Below are 15,198 nucleotides of genomic sequence, written 5' to 3'. Positions count from 1 at the left end.
GGTTAATAGTAGGTTTTAGGTTTAGGGTAAGGGACTGGGGACAGCATTTTGTCAATGGGCATCCTCACAAGTAAAGTGAGAGTTGTCTCTATGTGTGTGTGTGTGTGTGTGTGTGTGTGTGTGTGTGTGTTCACTATACTAGTGACTCACCTGCCACACTCCTCTCAGTTAGGGTCCTCTTACACATGCAGTGACCAAAAGGACATTGTTTGAAAAATGTATGTAAATCAAATTTGGCTTATTTTTGCCCAATAAACCAATTTCTTCTTGCAGAATGCATTTACATCATCAGATTGAATTCACCTTAAAGCTTGATAATAAAACCCTTGCAGCAGTGAAGATCAAAACAAAGATTAATGTGCTGTTCGGCTTTCTAGCCCTGCTGTCATGTCATCTGTTATTCTCAGACAAGAGCTTCGTGATAATGCAGTTAGACCTCACAACAATGCTTAATCACAACAAACCACATTAGGCCTAAGGTAATTGTGTTTGCTTGGTATACACGGGGGCCTATCTGTTTCGCCACTGCCAATGAAGTGGGGGATGGAGGGGGTAGGGTGGGGGCTTTTCACTTTGGGGTGGGGAGGGGGGCACAACCGAAATAGTCTTGTTTACTTCCAATGTCTGGCTCCACCTTATCGAGTTACGAAGCTGCTGCTGCAAGTCAGATTGGCCTCTGATTGATCTGAGCTCTGATGGCGAAAGGCACCATGACTGACAGCCTGACAAGGATCTCAGACGGGAGCTGGGTAATGCATGTCATGTTATTTTCCCGGAGACACCTGAGGTTTATCGTCCAACAGGGTAAACAACAGAGCTGATTTTATCACTCTGCCACCTGCATTATGGTAAACTGGACATTTTCCACATCGGCCGGGACATCAAAGGGCAGTAAATGTCACATTTGAATTTTAAAGAGGTTGAAATTCAAAGAGTGTCTCAACATTTAGCAAAACTCGTACTTTTATTATTCAGCTTGTAACCAAGCAACTTAAAAAGTAATATGAATATGAGTGAGCATATTTCAATTCAACAAGCATTTGCTTTCAGACCCTCACTTACGTGGCTCTATAGATATTCTCTTAGTCTAGTGACTCTGAATCTGTTGAATGCAACAGTCAGGCACCTGATTTAATTATGCCACACAAGCCTACCAAACCTTTAATTATCACATCCATTGCCAGTACTTTAAAATAGCATAGATTTACTGTACATATAAAGGTTTTATACTAAAGATGCTAAAAATGACTCAGTCCAAATGAATCCCACACACCATCAGTTTAAATAGGAGTCCCGTCTTTTTTTCGGCTAGAGCAGATGCATGCAGGTCTGAGGACGCAGATGATCCCGAGGTGATCACCGCGCAGGTCACATGGGGTAGAACTGTGAGGCGGCCTCAGATGACTGAATTTCCACCTGAGCCATCTTAAACTGGGTGCACTGCAGCCATTTGCGCAAAGCAAACGGAGGAGCTCCAGATGTCTGGCCCTGCAGACTCTGGTGGTTCACCCTGTTCTGGATGGCCTGGAGACGCAGCTGCAACCCTGCAGACAGATGCTAACGAAGGAAAGATTTAAGCTTAACATTATGTTGATAGTTATTATTTACTTTATTATTATGGTTAGCTTGTAATAATTATGGCATAAAAACCTTTCAAATTCTTACCTTAAGGTTTGACTGAATCATTGGTAGCCACATAGGAATTAGCTAAAGAGAATTTAAAAGATTGATAAGTGGTGTTAGCCTGCTTCTTACAGTTATCATGCATTATTCAAATAGAATAAATACTACAGCTATAGCAAACCTTGACAAAGATGGTTGAGTTGCACTCCTGCAAGGCCTCCATCAAACTAATGACATGAAGACATACCATCTCTACCATCTGCGAAAGAAATCAATATCAAACCTCTGATTTCCTCTACTGCAGTTATTGCTTCTCACCAAAAGTAAAGCATGTATTGATGTAACGGCTAGAAATGAAACTTCGCTCTTAATATTTCTTGACCCTTATTCCCACCTTAGCCAGCTAAGACAGATCTCTGCTGGAAAAAGACAATGCAGGACACTCACCACTTTATTGTGTGCCATGAGCTGCAGGATGCTGGGTGTAACCCGACTCCAAAACTCCAGACCAGTGAGGATGGCACTGGAAGAAAACTCTGTCTGGTTCTGGTTTTGCAGAGATGGAGCAGCAGCCGCCTGCTCACAGTAGATGGTCCACAGCTGGGCAAACATGAAGGCGTGGAACAGAGAGCACATGTGCAGCACAGAAGTCTGGCAACACACGTGAAGACCAAAACAGAAAACCACTGTGAGATAATTACGGACATTACACATCTTACGTGGATTTATTAGATTTCTTTTCTGCCAGACCTTGGACTGTTCTGGGAAGCCAATGAGGATGACAATAAGATGATCTGCAATGTGGGAGCCAGCATCAAGAGGGATGGGCATGCAGGAGGTGGAGCCCTGGTGCAGGGCACAGTGTGTCAGGGATCCCAGAAGAAGCCACGACAGCTGACGTATGTGGGACACACATTCAATGAATTCCTTTGGTCTGCAGAGAAAAAAACTGAAATTTACACATCAGCCTACAATATATTTTCTATTACTGGCATATATTGTATTCCATCCACTCAGATATCCAGTAATATGTGAGTCAATATGTTTCACAGCATGTAATTCAGGTGAGCCGCTGCTTTAAATCATTACTACGAAGCTTCTCCATTGGTTTGTCATTCTTACCCTTGTTGCATAGTAGATGGTGGATGATAAAGCCAGGGAAGATACCGGACCACAGCTTTGTTATCACGGTGATTTCCTTTGCTGATTTCCATGGCGGCGACTTGTGCCAAACCCACTTTAAGGTTTCCTCCAAAAGTGTCTTCATGCAGCGGCTGACAGCAAGCCTTCATATGGCTCTGTAGAATAGATTTGTAGTAAGAGTAAAGTCATGCTGATGATATGAATGTTGAGGCAGAACTGCAGAACAGGACTTACTTTAAGTTTGGTTAGTGTGTGCATGTCTGCAATGAAGTCCAGGAGCTCACTTATATATTGCCTCATGCACTCCATAGCCGCTGTCGTGCACTGTTGAGAACAAAAACAGTGCATCCTTTAAGAGCAATCACACTGGGGTCTATCTTTATTTCCCGCTGTTTTACGAGGCTGATTTTAATAAGATCCAAACACTCAGTGACTAAAGTCTTACCCCTGGCAGTGTTGAGATCATGTGTTTTTGGATGATGGTGGATTCTGCTAGCCGTGTACCGATGTCTGCACAAACAAACTGAAAAATTCCACAACACAGGTTTTAGTACAAGATTTTGCATAAAATGTATTTGATCTATGTAGACTTAAAGGTAAAAAAGACAGTATTTTACCTGGACCAGTAGTAACAAGTTTGTGTCTGGCAGAGAAGACTTGAACTTGAGAGCCTGCAGGAGCTCTAACACCACAATGCGGGACATGTAGAACTTATCTCTCTCCTGTATGTGAGGAGATAGAGAGTGAAATAAATGTACTGATGCAGCAAGACTGCCTTTTTCTATTACCACTCTCCCTTACTCATGCTGCGAGGAGAGCATAAACTCTCTAGCCTGAATAGAGGGGGAAGGACACGCAGGGGAGGGGAAGCAGGAATACAGAGAATAGACACAAAATAGTGAAGCTGAGGAGTAGATTTAGGCCAGTCCAGATCTCTCCTCCCAGAGTCCCATGCAGCTCAGATGAGGCTGTCAGGCTGCCTTCTCCCTCCCTGAGGACAGGCTGCTCTCTTTGTTCATCCCTTCCACACAAAGCCCAGCTGCCTGTTTACAAACCACGCTGTCATCTTCTGGCTTCCACTTTGCCTCTCTTGTTCGTTATGCAGTCATGTTTTCTTATGTTAGGCACAAGCACATGCTCCCCCCCCTCCCACAAAATGCAGAGCTGCTCTGACATTTCTTACCGTGCGGCTTGTTAATGTGCATACCTGTGCGCGGCACTCTTAATTAAAACTTAATGGAGCATGTCCGTTCGGTAAATAGCTAATCATAGATTGTTCTTAAGCTAGAGGGCCCAGTCGCATTTGGCATTTAGTGCAGAGGAGCTGTGACAAATGGTGCATGGTGTGACAAACTTCAGTAGGTCTAGAAGGCCTGACTTTGTGTCCTTAAAAGCTAACTTCCAAACTGGCTGAAAAACCTTCCCTGTGCTTCCCAGGAGACTCACCTCGCCATAAAACAACTGCACAGGACAGGTTCCAAAACCAATTGCTCATTGTGCTTCTTGGTTTAGACAAACCGGATATTATACGGTTAGGAGTTAAAGGGGGTGTAGAAAATCAATACTGCAGGAGACATAAAGCATGCGGCGCTGACAGTGGTGGAGGACTGAGGATCCATCTGTCCGAACAGTGCAGACAGCCCTGGCTCCATCTCTGTCTGAGACAGCCACTCAGAAACACACCATACATCCTCAGCCGCAGCACACCAACTAATCATGTTAATCAATACTGGCTGATTGCCTACTTAATCATCTGTGACACATGGCCATAATTCTGGCTGACTGGAGTGTCAGGGAAGTAGGTATAGCACCGAAAGAGAGATGTGTGAGAGGCCTTTGAACGGCAGCTAAAAATGTTTAACACTGCATATTAGTTTAAAAGGTTAAACTCTTTTAACACTGTATAAATACTGCATGTGAGCATGTTCATTCCTACATGACACTCTATGCCTTTTAAACAAAGAGATGTTGTGCACTCACATACTCATGCATACCTTATTGAAGGCTTTGTAACACAGTCCACATAGTTCTACAAGGTAGGAGAGACTGAACATGCCATACTGGATCACAAAACTCAGCAGCTTGGAGAAAGGCTCAAGGAGGCTCTGCAGGATGGAGGAAGAAGTAGAAAAGTCAAATATTAAGGGCTAAAATTCAGAGAAGTATGTGAAAAAAAAGGTTTTCTCTGAGCTTACCCGGGTAGCATTTGTTGTTGGTATTTTTAATAGACAAATTATAATCCTTAAGCTTGAATCCAGGGGGCACTAAAAAAACACACATTGCAAAAACAGTGAAATATGAAAGTCTGGATGTGTTACAAGAACCAAACACTGGAAAATATTATATGGTGCATTACCCTGGTCGGACTTTGTTTCTAAATGTGGTCTGCAGTAATAGATGGTTAATGGTCAAATAGTTAAACTGACCTCCAAGGTCAAAAGCATCAAATCAATTACAGTTTTAATACTCTGTCCTATTGAGGCCGACAAGGGCACTGCTAGATGCTTTTTCCTCACGCCATAATCGCATCAAACCATATCAGTCCATGACTAAATGAACGGAAGAGTCGATATCTACCTTCAGAGGAAGCACAGAGGGCAGTTTTGTAAGGAAGGTCTGGAACTGGTTGCAGATGGTTGTCCACAGGTTGCTGGGAGAGTCCATGGGGAGAGCCTCCATGAAGGTAGCAATGTTGTCCAGGCAGTGCAGCATCGTGCCCCCTGCTGGCAGACTTTTCTTGTTGTTCAGGCCCTGGAGCGCACAGAGATATAAACCACGACTGGCTTAAATAAAGAAATTCTACAAGCAAAGGTATTTCACTTTAGCTGATCATTCAGTCCAGATCAATCCCAATGCTCATGGTGACAGCGTACTGCAGGTTTTAGGGCTACAGGAGCTCAAATGAACTTGTGCATACATATGTACATTTTTTATTGGTGTTTCTTTTGCTTTACAACAACAAGACACTGTGCAGGATAAGTGGTGCGGAATAAGAGGTTTGAATGAATGCCCACATCACACACAGATTTAGATAAGCTTGTGCTCTACATGTAGCTGGATGCACAAAAGCTTAGGCAAGAGCTCCTCCTGCTGGCTAAGTGATCGAAAACGCAGATCCAAAAACACCCACCTCGAGCAGCATGTTGAGGGCAGCAACAGAACTCAATTCATTGAAATCTATCAGTGAAGAGGCTAGTGTTCGCAAGAAACTTCCATCTGCAAAAAAAAAAAAAAATAGGAAGAAAATAAAGAAAAACATAAAAACAATGAAAGTGATAGTATTTCTAGTGAGGACCTGTTAAGAAAATAAATATGTGAGCAGCTTAGACATGCAGCAAATCCCTTTAGATAGATGTTTGAATTTTGTATTGAGTGGTACAGTATGGGCAGACCTTTGATGTTACTCTGGAAGAGCTGCGGAAAGATGCCATTAGGGGCCAGCTGGTGAAACATACAGCGCAGGAACTGCTTGGCTACCCCTGCCACATTCCCTGGGATCAACATACTGCAATACACCAGAGGAAGAATGTGGACAGGTGGTCACACTTCACATCTCTTATTAAACTCATCTACAGACACGATGAATATGAGCTCATTGCTGTGATGGCTTTAATGTTTCATACCTCTCAGCTTGTCCAGAAAAATTGGCACTTGATGCCAACCTGAAAGAAGTTAAAGCACTGGATTAGGACTCAGGGATGAATTATGCATGAGTTTGGAGAGTGAGTTACGAAACTTCATTTAACGGTGAAGTGCTGTGTGGATGTGGATTGCAGAGAGGCCGTACCTGCCCACAGACTGCATGATGTCAAGAAGCATCGGTGCTGCCAAGTCAGGGCTGAGGTGGATGAACATGGAAAGAACCACCACCGCAAGACTGAGAGTCTCCTCGTCGTATTCCTCCAGCACAGCTGCACAGTCCCGGCATCTGGAAAATCCCACAAAATGACAGCGGATTACACAGCTGTAATCAGAAAAATAAATGTTTCAGGACTGGTAGCTGATGGTGGCTTGATTCACCTGTCAGACATTGTAGTAGGCTGCTCATCTATAAACTCCTCAGGGGCAGGGACGAACATGCTGACTGTGCTTGGTGCAGAGAGCAGACTGGTTTTTGTAGGACCTACAAAAGACAGATATTAGTGATTTGGCTACATATCATTCGTTATACATGGGTTTGCGCTGGTTTGAAAGATGAGAGGAAACATTAAAGTACGTATTATATTTTAGTTTAATAAAGCAGCATTAGTTTGTCAGTTAGTGTTTTTTTCCAGTTTGATTTCCATGGTCAATAGGTGTCACTTACCGTACACGTATAGCTATGTCAATTTACCTCCTCAAAGGCTCATTAGGGAATAAAAGAAGGTCTAAAATGACTGACCCGTCTCCCAGGTGCTGATGTTGTGCGGCGCGCTGGATTGATGCTCCAGCTGTCTCTTCATTAGCTGGCTCATTGTCAGAGCTCCGAGGGAGCCTCGCTTCACTTGGCGATATTGAGCTAAACAGGTGAGACACAGAAAACAACATCTACATTAAAAAAAAAATCAACATGTGAATTCTTTACTGTGAAATGAATTAGAAAACAAATCCATTAACCGCTGCATGGATATTTTCTCTGTGCTTGTTCTTATATCAACCACAGCAGTTTGTTTTATTATGAGATTATGGATAATCTATGTATTTGGCTCTTACTTGATACTGAAGAGCGGTGGCTAGTTTCGGGCATAGCAGCTTCAAGGGTCGGGGCTGAGGCAGATTCTCGTGGTTTTTCGAGTGTAGACAGAGCTTTGTGATCTGCAAGGCAATATGGGTCAATAATTGACAGGGAGTTGGCGTCAGACTATATGACATCATGCTTCAGTAAGTCAGGGAGTTGGCGTCAGACTATATGACATCATGCTTCAGTAAGTCAGGGAGTTGGCGTCAGACTATATGACATCATGCTTCAGTAAGTCAGGGAGTTGGCGTCAGACTATATGACATCATGCTTCAGTAAGTCTACGATCAGACGTAGTTTTTAAAAGTTATAGTGTATTTATTCATAATTTATTTCAATTTTATATGTAGTTTTGTGATTTCTTAATAATTAACATAACTTCTCCACCAGTTCATGGTTCACAGAGAGAGATTCACAATTTGCCGATTAGACAAATTTTACAAAATCTAGTTCTGCCTCGCTCTTCAGTTTTGTTTTTTTTTTTAACCTAAATTTCACATTTAAAGTACTTAAATTACTTGAGGATACTTGAGAGTGTTTTGCATAAGAGGAAACGTGAACACAAAGATAAATACAGGACACCTAATGACTGTGTAGCACGAGTTAGTCACACGTGTTGCAGAAAGCATTTTTAGCTCAAAGCAATTAGAGCAACTTTAACTCCTGGTTACAAATAATGGACACTTTAATTGTGTGCTGTCGACGATTTAATACATTCTGTGTATTTTCATATTATTCCAACAGATGTAGTCAAGCCTACATCTACCTGGTACACAGTGTGACAATACAAATCTAGACGCTGCAAACTTTCAAAATCAAATTAACCTCACAAATGTTGTAAGATTACTTTAAATTCAGCTAAATCACGTTTATCTGTCTGCCCCTCTTACCGGTTTCTGTGCTCTGCTCCCCACCCAGCTTGTCAAACGTGTTGAACGAGATATCCAGGTATTCCCTCTGGATCGCACTGACAGCGATCTTCCTCTGTTTCCGCTGTCGAGGAACAATCTGGATTTTAAACTCTGCCTCGTCGTTGTCATCTGCGTTGTCAGCTTTGGGATCGCTGTCTGCGTCATCACCCATGTCATCATCCTCTTCGTCATCACCATCCTCTTCTTCATCATTGCTGTTACTCTTGCTTTTCTCTGGTGAGGAAAGAGGCTCTGCTTTGTCTTCCGGGATGTTCAGGAAGATGGTCCTATCGGAGGGACTCATCCCAAGTCCCATCCCAGTTCTCACCTCTTCTGGGGCCACAGATGTGTCATCTAATGAGGTATCAGGGACATGTGGGGTTTTCCTCAGCAGGTCTCTCTTCTGCTTTAGGGTCATGGGGCTTTCATGGCAGACAGTTTCCTGCCGGTCCGGAAGGTCCAGAGAGGCGCTGGGAGTCACACGGTTTGGCCTCTTTTCCACAAAGTGTTGCTTCGACCGCCCCTCTTCCACCAAAACATACTGGTTGTTTTTGTCACTCGAGCAGTCCTCTACACTGACCTGGACCACCGGAGACAGTCTTAGGGTGTTGCTGCTGGCAGGAGAAGCAGAGACCTTTGGACTCCCATTTAGCTTGGAGGTTATGATGGTGTTAAGGTCAAATTCCTCGTCGCTCTCCACAATCCTCAAAGGAGGTAATGGTTCAAACACCAAGGAGTCGCTGTCAGACATGGATAGCAGGGAGTGTTTTTCTGGGATGGACGTGCAGTCAGAGGAGAGGTCAATAAGGTCTTGGTCTTCCTTTTCCTGAATTGATCCCACAAGGGAGCCCTGGTCCATCTTGTCCTCAAAGGTCTCCATGCAGCTTAATCGGACCTCGGGGATGACAGGTTTGCAGATGTCAGACTGGCCACCTCGGGAGCCTCGCCTGTCCACAGGATCGCCGCCCTCTACCCGAACTGAAGAGCCATCGGAGGATCCTTTACCGTGATGCCTACCATGGGATGTGGCCAAAGACGGGGGCAAGATCACCGGGGGTGCCTGCAGGTCACAGCGATCAATGCAGGATTTGCGTCTGTGTTCATCTAGATTGAAGAGTATGGAGTCTGTGTTTGAAATGTCCAGAGACTTCTGCTTGTGCATGGCCTGCAGACGCTTCTTGCGGGTGCTTTCCTCCCTCACACAGTGCAGAATGCTGTCCTGGAGTGCACTGGCCTCACGGTACTCCGACAGCTCGATTTCACCTAATGCACAGAGGAAAAATCTCACTTTAATTACAGGAAACAACAAGTGTCCTGAAACCACAAAAAAAAAAGCGTTGAGCTGAAAAGGAGTCAATCGATATGCTGTGATACTACACTTAACTCTAAAAGCCTCTGTTTCTTACTTTTCTTGGCATTCAGCTCTACCGGCTGGTACTTCACAGATTTGCTGCCACCAATCCTCTTCAGGCGGGCAAAGAAGGTCTGTGACTCCTTGTTAGCAGCACCAGTCGGTGTGTCATGAACATCTGACTCATCAAATACACTGTCCTCTTCTGAAATGGAGAAAAATGTAGAAAATGGACATCAGCACTGACTTTTTAGTAGTGTGTAGAGGATTGAAACCCTTTCATTTTCAATCAGCATTTACCTTTTTCCTTCTCGCTATAGCGGCTCATATTGGAGTTGTCACTGTAGAGGGGTCCTGCTGTGGCGTGTGGTCGACAGCTGTGATACTGGGCATTCAGTGTGTTGATGGTAATGTGGATCAGATGGAGGACCACTTTACTGCCATCCATGTCTCTATACGGGTACTGTGGATCATATAAAATGATTTATGATTTATGAAAAAGTTTAGGATGTACCTGTGTAATGCATATTCTTGTGATTCAAACAAATAAACACTTCTGGTGAATTTCTTCTCACATGCTTTAATACATCAAGTACCTTATAGAGAATAACTAGCAGGGCTTTGAGCCACATCTGTCTGATGTGTGGCTTCAGGGCCCAGAGAGAGCATCGAGGGGGCTGTTGGAAGTAATGTCTAAGCTGAGGACATGTGCAGTACTTCAGCACCTGGACCACCAGAGGGAGCAGCTGCTTCCCCAAACTAATATTGTAGTCCATCACCTGTAAGACACAGCAGATTATTAGCATGTATGTTATACAGGTATATTAAAAGTTAAGCTCAAACATACAGTATCACAATATCAACAATATCAAATAAGAATATTTGTCATTTACTTGTGCAATGCCAGCGATGAAGGCGTTGAAGCAAGTGGACGTGCGCATCTTCTGAGGTGCGATCATGAAGCAGCCCTCCTGTTGGTCGTAGCCCAGCAGCACATACAGGTGACGTTTAACAGTGTTGAAAGCCTTGGCACTACCAATGTCAGCCTCAGCGCTGCTTTGGTCTTTGGCCATAAATTTCATGAGCACCATGATCAGCTGGTGAACCGTCTGGTGATCTATCCCAGCGTCCTCGGGGAGAAGGTCTCTGATGACGGTGTCGTCCTCGGGAGACGGGGTCTGGCCTACAAGAGGGGCTGAAGCGTCAGGGTTAAAGTGCGGGAGGAAACGTGCTGCAGGCGGGGCAGAAGACAAGGAGAGGGAAGGGTGCAAAAGCAGGAGGAGCGGAGGGTATAACAACACAGAGGTGGGGGGGGTCAACTCATCCTGTCCACTTCTCTGTCAAGAGAGCTGGATACATCATCATGCAGTAGATCACTGCATGTTCATGGGATACATGTACAAGTGGTAAACACAAAAAATGACCTGCTTGCTGTTAGCGAGTGCTTTCTGTTTTAGTCATATGAAAAAACAATGAGCGTCACCATAGAGCAAACATTGCTTTTTCATATTCAGTTTCATATTTACACATGTAAGCATTGATAGTAAGTAATAGTAGCACTTCTCCTTCAAAATGATTGGACCGTTAAGACAATACTGTACATTTCAAATTTGGTTTGTTATTTACCTGGCAGGACTTTCTCTATCATATCTCCCAGTGTCGGGGCAGAGTGCTCTTGCCTCGTAAGCCTTAGAGCTAAAAACCACATATGGAGAACACAATTTAGGAGAACATAGAGGGGAGGTAGCACAGGACACATGTCTGAGCTTCAGCATCATTCAACACATGCACAAACAAATGCACACACACACACAAACCACACTGTATAGCTCGGAAATTCAGTGAAATTCAAGTGTTATCAAGAATTAAAGTTAAGTAAGTCATTAAGTAACATTTCCCAGAAACTCAGACAGCATTCTGTGCAGAATCAGAGACATGTGGGGAATGAGAGGGGAGTTCCTCATTTATTAAACACAGTGTTACTCAGACATTGGAGTGAAACGAATGTTGGGAACAAACAAGTGAGGAGAGAAACATTAGGAAATGGGGCCAGACTGTGGTCAAACACTATTTGCAAAGAGAGAAGCATCTGGTTTCACCCTCAAGAAAGAAAAATGGTCAGTGGTCATTACGCTGTAATGCCGAACATGTCCGGTTGTTCTTTTAATAGAAATGGGAATTAGAGTGATATAGATACATTCATGGATTCTGTCTCTGTGTTATCATGTTGAGCATCTGATGAGACACTAAAACAAAGCTATTTCCAAACACTGTCTGACCACAAACATGGGCTCACATTGATCTGTGCGACTTACGAAGTCGGTTGCTGAGTGACTCGGGGAGTGAAAATGCCCGTTTAGACTCTGACTGGCCTCCCCTCACACTGTCACGGAGGGAGCGCACACTCTTCTGCCGATTCCTGGCAAATCGAGCCCGTCTGATCTTCCACATTGCTGCGTCGCTGAGGTTGGCTACGTTGGTTCGTACGGCTGTGATGGCTGTCAAAAAGAAACGTCACAGACTAAATGTGGAGCAGCTGGTATGCTCCAAATTAGGCTGTGATGTTACTGTTACAACAAATTTGTTAAAAATCTGAATGTGGACATAGAGCAAACATACTAGTAGGGAAAGGGAACTCTTTGTTGCAGTCCAGGTGTAGCTGAGCCTCCAGAGACAATGTTTCAAAACGGTTGACAAAAAACTCCCAGCTAAGGGCAGGGATGTCTTTCTTCAGGAAGTGCAGCAGCAGCAGTTTGCTGAGAATGACTGGTCGATCCCTCACCACAGTGTCAAACTGGAAATCCATGCACAGGCACAACCCCTGTGTGATAAACAACACATGCGTGTAAATAAACAATGGTGGAAGATGCAGGTACACGCATGTTTTTATTCTCATAAACTGTGTTAATTCTTGTATTTATCATCTTGCAACCATCACTATTTCCTGTGTTCATGTGTTGAGCTACAGGTTCGTAAAATAACACAGACATAATTACAGATAAATAAGAATTAGTAAATAAACTAATGTTGACGGTAACTTTTTGAATACTTGGACCCATTGTCTGCATCTATATTTCCTAAATGTGCCAAACAAATTTTTGCTCTCAGAAAAGGGACGACTGTGTGCAAGCGCGTCACCTGCAGGGCCGGCCTCTTGATGGTGTCCAGCAGGAGTCTGGCCCGGGTGGCCACAGCTGGATTGACGTCCTCCACAGAGGCCAGGAAACAGCAGAACGCATGAGCCAGCGAATACTTCAGCAAGTGGTTTTTTGTCACCGCGCCAATGTCCAGGAAACGACACAGCACTGCCACCTTCTCGACTGAGGGTTTTCACAAGAATACAGAGTGAAAAAGAAACATTAGCAACACACACAGAATGCACAATACTAACGAGACACAACTGAGCTGTCAGATGTCCTGCTATAATTACCACAATATCATAAACAGACCCAGCTATGAAGTAATTAGACCAACTTAATTAGCTGTCAACATATTTTTTTTAATATGAGTCAATGTGATTTTTTTTTTAATCCAAATAATGTAAAGTGTGTTTAAAAATATGTTATAATATATCACTTTTGTTATGGTTATGATTAAAATTTTAAGGGGTACATAAATGATCTCACAGCTTATTTATTAGTGTGTATGGGTTCATAGGACTTAAGTTTTTGTCATGTTCACTTTGTTGAATGACAAAAAACACATTCTGTTTCTACAGGTAACATTATTATGAATTAGGTTTTACTCTTAAAATAGATGCTTTATGCAGAAATCCTTAAGGTCTGACCTAATATGATATGATGAACAGTGTCTAATGTTCGGCACTAGGTGTCAGTGTAGAGGTAAAGACACCAGTGAGAACCTGCTGGTTAGATTTAGACTTTAAGAAATACTTTTTGTTTGATTTACAGCCACATTCATACAATTGTCTGTTTCAATAGTACTACACAGAGCATATGATAACATTATTAGAACTTATGATCATGACAAAGTCCATCAGTATAACGATCTGTAAGTTATTTTACAGATTATAATTGTTTAAATAGACCAATACAATGGACAAGTAGTTTGACACCTTTTAAGAAATATTAACTGTATTGTTTTGGATGCCATGAATTAATTTTCCCTCTTGTGTCCCTACATCCATACATCGAATCAAAGGGACCTGCCCTCTGCCTTTGTCTCAAGGTCATACAGCTTCTCTCTGCCAATCACCAGGCAGGAAAAATCTTTAACCATGGCAACAATAGGAGGAGATGTGGGCAGGCAGTGGTTTAGGAACTGTAATATATAGGGAAAACTGGGAAAAACTTGTTAATGTTTCATTCATTCAAGTGAAACACTGCGTAGGATGATTGTGATCATCTGGTGTTTATATGACAGCTGTATATGTGACCATAATCATACTGTGTAATCCTTTTACAGGAGCTAATTCAGATGCATCACGGTTATACATCGCAGCAAATCATCCATCTCTCACCTGCTTCAAAACGTATTTTCCAGTCTTTGTGGTTGAAATTTGTGTTGATTAGATTCCAGAAAATGTCGGCTCCATGGGACATAGAGAGGGCATGAAGGAGCTGAGGTACAGCCAGCGAGGCTAACTGGCAAAACTCTGACTTCAACATGGACCACAGACTGAAACGCAAATAAATTACTATCACGTTATGGACTACATTAAAATAATTAATTGCAAACAAATAATTTCTACAATAGCATGATTTTTTTACTGTGTTCTAAGTCATCATCACACACCATGGGATGAGCATCTTCTCCTGGATGTAGGCCAGAAACTGGGGGTGATCCTTGCGTGCAAAGTACAAACACTCTCCATGGAGACACAGGATCTTCAGGCAGTTGAGCATGTTGAACAAGATGTCAGGCTCCTCAAACTTTGACATTTCCTGAATGTAAGAATTATTTGTCATTCACAGTGAGCCCAATGTATACTCAAATAAATTACAATAGACATTTGCCTCTGTAATTTGTTTGTCTGTTTGTGCCTCAGTTATTCAAAACAAGTACCTGCAGGATCGTGTATATGAGCTTCAAAGACACAGGAAGCTGCTGGTAGGAGAACTTCTTATCAGAGCTGTTCTTCATGGCTAGAAGGAAGTGTACGTTGTTACTTGTACATACCATACAGTGTCAATGATTTGTATGTGCAATATTTATTTGAAGTGATACACACGTGGATTATCGGGCGAGTGGTTGCTGGGATTGTCAGTGTGTGTGCCAGTTGGGTTGTCTCCTTCCTCACTTCCATTCTCCACACCGAGTGAGGTATCTGGTTGAGGCATGAGCAAAGTTTCCTCCAAACTATCTGTTGGTTCCTGCAAAGGGAAACAAGACACTGTCAAATTGTCTCCTTCATGTGTTTAACATTATCACTTATTCAGCTGAACTTGATAACGTATTAGAGGTCGTATTACAGCTAACAGTATATTTTTATG

General features: G+C 43.0%; 1 protein-coding gene across 6 annotated transcripts in view; it reads right to left on the bottom strand.

Annotated features, from left to right (window-relative positions):
- Positions 1–991: 991 nt before the first annotated feature.
- LOC113159814 (protein unc-79 homolog) overlaps positions 992–15,198 on the bottom strand; it is a 28,579-nt gene continuing 14,372 nt past the window's right edge. For 2 of the 6 annotated variants that reach the window (XM_026356741.1, XM_026356746.1), the window contains exons 20-51: positions 14,937–15,078; positions 14,771–14,850; positions 14,501–14,649; positions 14,226–14,383; positions 12,884–13,065; positions 12,365–12,566; positions 12,061–12,243; positions 11,372–11,440; positions 10,639–10,976; positions 10,342–10,524; positions 10,046–10,208; positions 9,801–9,950; positions 8,374–9,657; positions 7,459–7,560; positions 7,148–7,264; positions 6,787–6,889; positions 6,554–6,694; positions 6,390–6,428; positions 6,159–6,271; positions 5,897–5,982; positions 5,344–5,517; positions 4,962–5,030; positions 4,761–4,871; positions 3,384–3,488; positions 3,212–3,289; positions 3,001–3,090; positions 2,746–2,921; positions 2,374–2,557; positions 2,071–2,274; positions 1,805–1,882; positions 1,666–1,707; positions 1,369–1,557 (exon numbers count right to left, since the gene is read on the bottom strand). In XM_026356741.1, the coding sequence (XP_026212526.1) occupies positions 1,369–1,557; positions 1,666–1,707; positions 1,805–1,882; positions 2,071–2,274; positions 2,374–2,557; positions 2,746–2,921; positions 3,001–3,090; positions 3,212–3,289; positions 3,384–3,488; positions 4,761–4,871; positions 4,962–5,030; positions 5,344–5,517; positions 5,897–5,982; positions 6,159–6,271; positions 6,390–6,428; positions 6,554–6,694; positions 6,787–6,889; positions 7,148–7,264; positions 7,459–7,560; positions 8,374–9,657; positions 9,801–9,950; positions 10,046–10,208; positions 10,342–10,524; positions 10,639–10,976; positions 11,372–11,440; positions 12,061–12,243; positions 12,365–12,566; positions 12,884–13,065; positions 14,226–14,383; positions 14,501–14,649; positions 14,771–14,850; positions 14,937–15,078 (5,484 nt within the window). Of the gene's footprint in view, positions 1,558–1,665; positions 1,708–1,804; positions 1,883–2,070; positions 2,275–2,373; positions 2,558–2,745; positions 2,922–3,000; positions 3,091–3,211; positions 3,290–3,383; positions 3,489–4,760; positions 4,872–4,961; positions 5,031–5,343; positions 5,518–5,896; positions 5,983–6,158; positions 6,272–6,389; positions 6,429–6,553; positions 6,695–6,786; positions 6,890–7,147; positions 7,265–7,458; positions 7,561–8,373; positions 9,658–9,800; positions 9,951–10,045; positions 10,209–10,341; positions 10,525–10,638; positions 10,977–11,371; positions 11,441–12,060; positions 12,244–12,364; positions 12,567–12,883; positions 13,066–14,225; positions 14,384–14,500; positions 14,650–14,770; positions 14,851–14,936; positions 15,079–15,198 lie in introns of all 6 variants that reach the window. The other 4 variants (XM_026356740.1, XM_026356742.1, XM_026356743.1 and 1 more) reach the window with 4 other exon arrangements.

Source organism: Anabas testudineus, chromosome 12, assembly GCF_900324465.2.
Source record: "Anabas testudineus chromosome 12, fAnaTes1.2, whole genome shotgun sequence".
In the NCBI taxonomy this organism is placed as follows: domain Eukaryota; kingdom Metazoa; phylum Chordata; class Actinopteri; order Anabantiformes; family Anabantidae; genus Anabas; species Anabas testudineus.
Note: the sequence above shows the minus strand (reverse complement) of the source record. Positions and strands in the feature narration are given on the sequence as shown.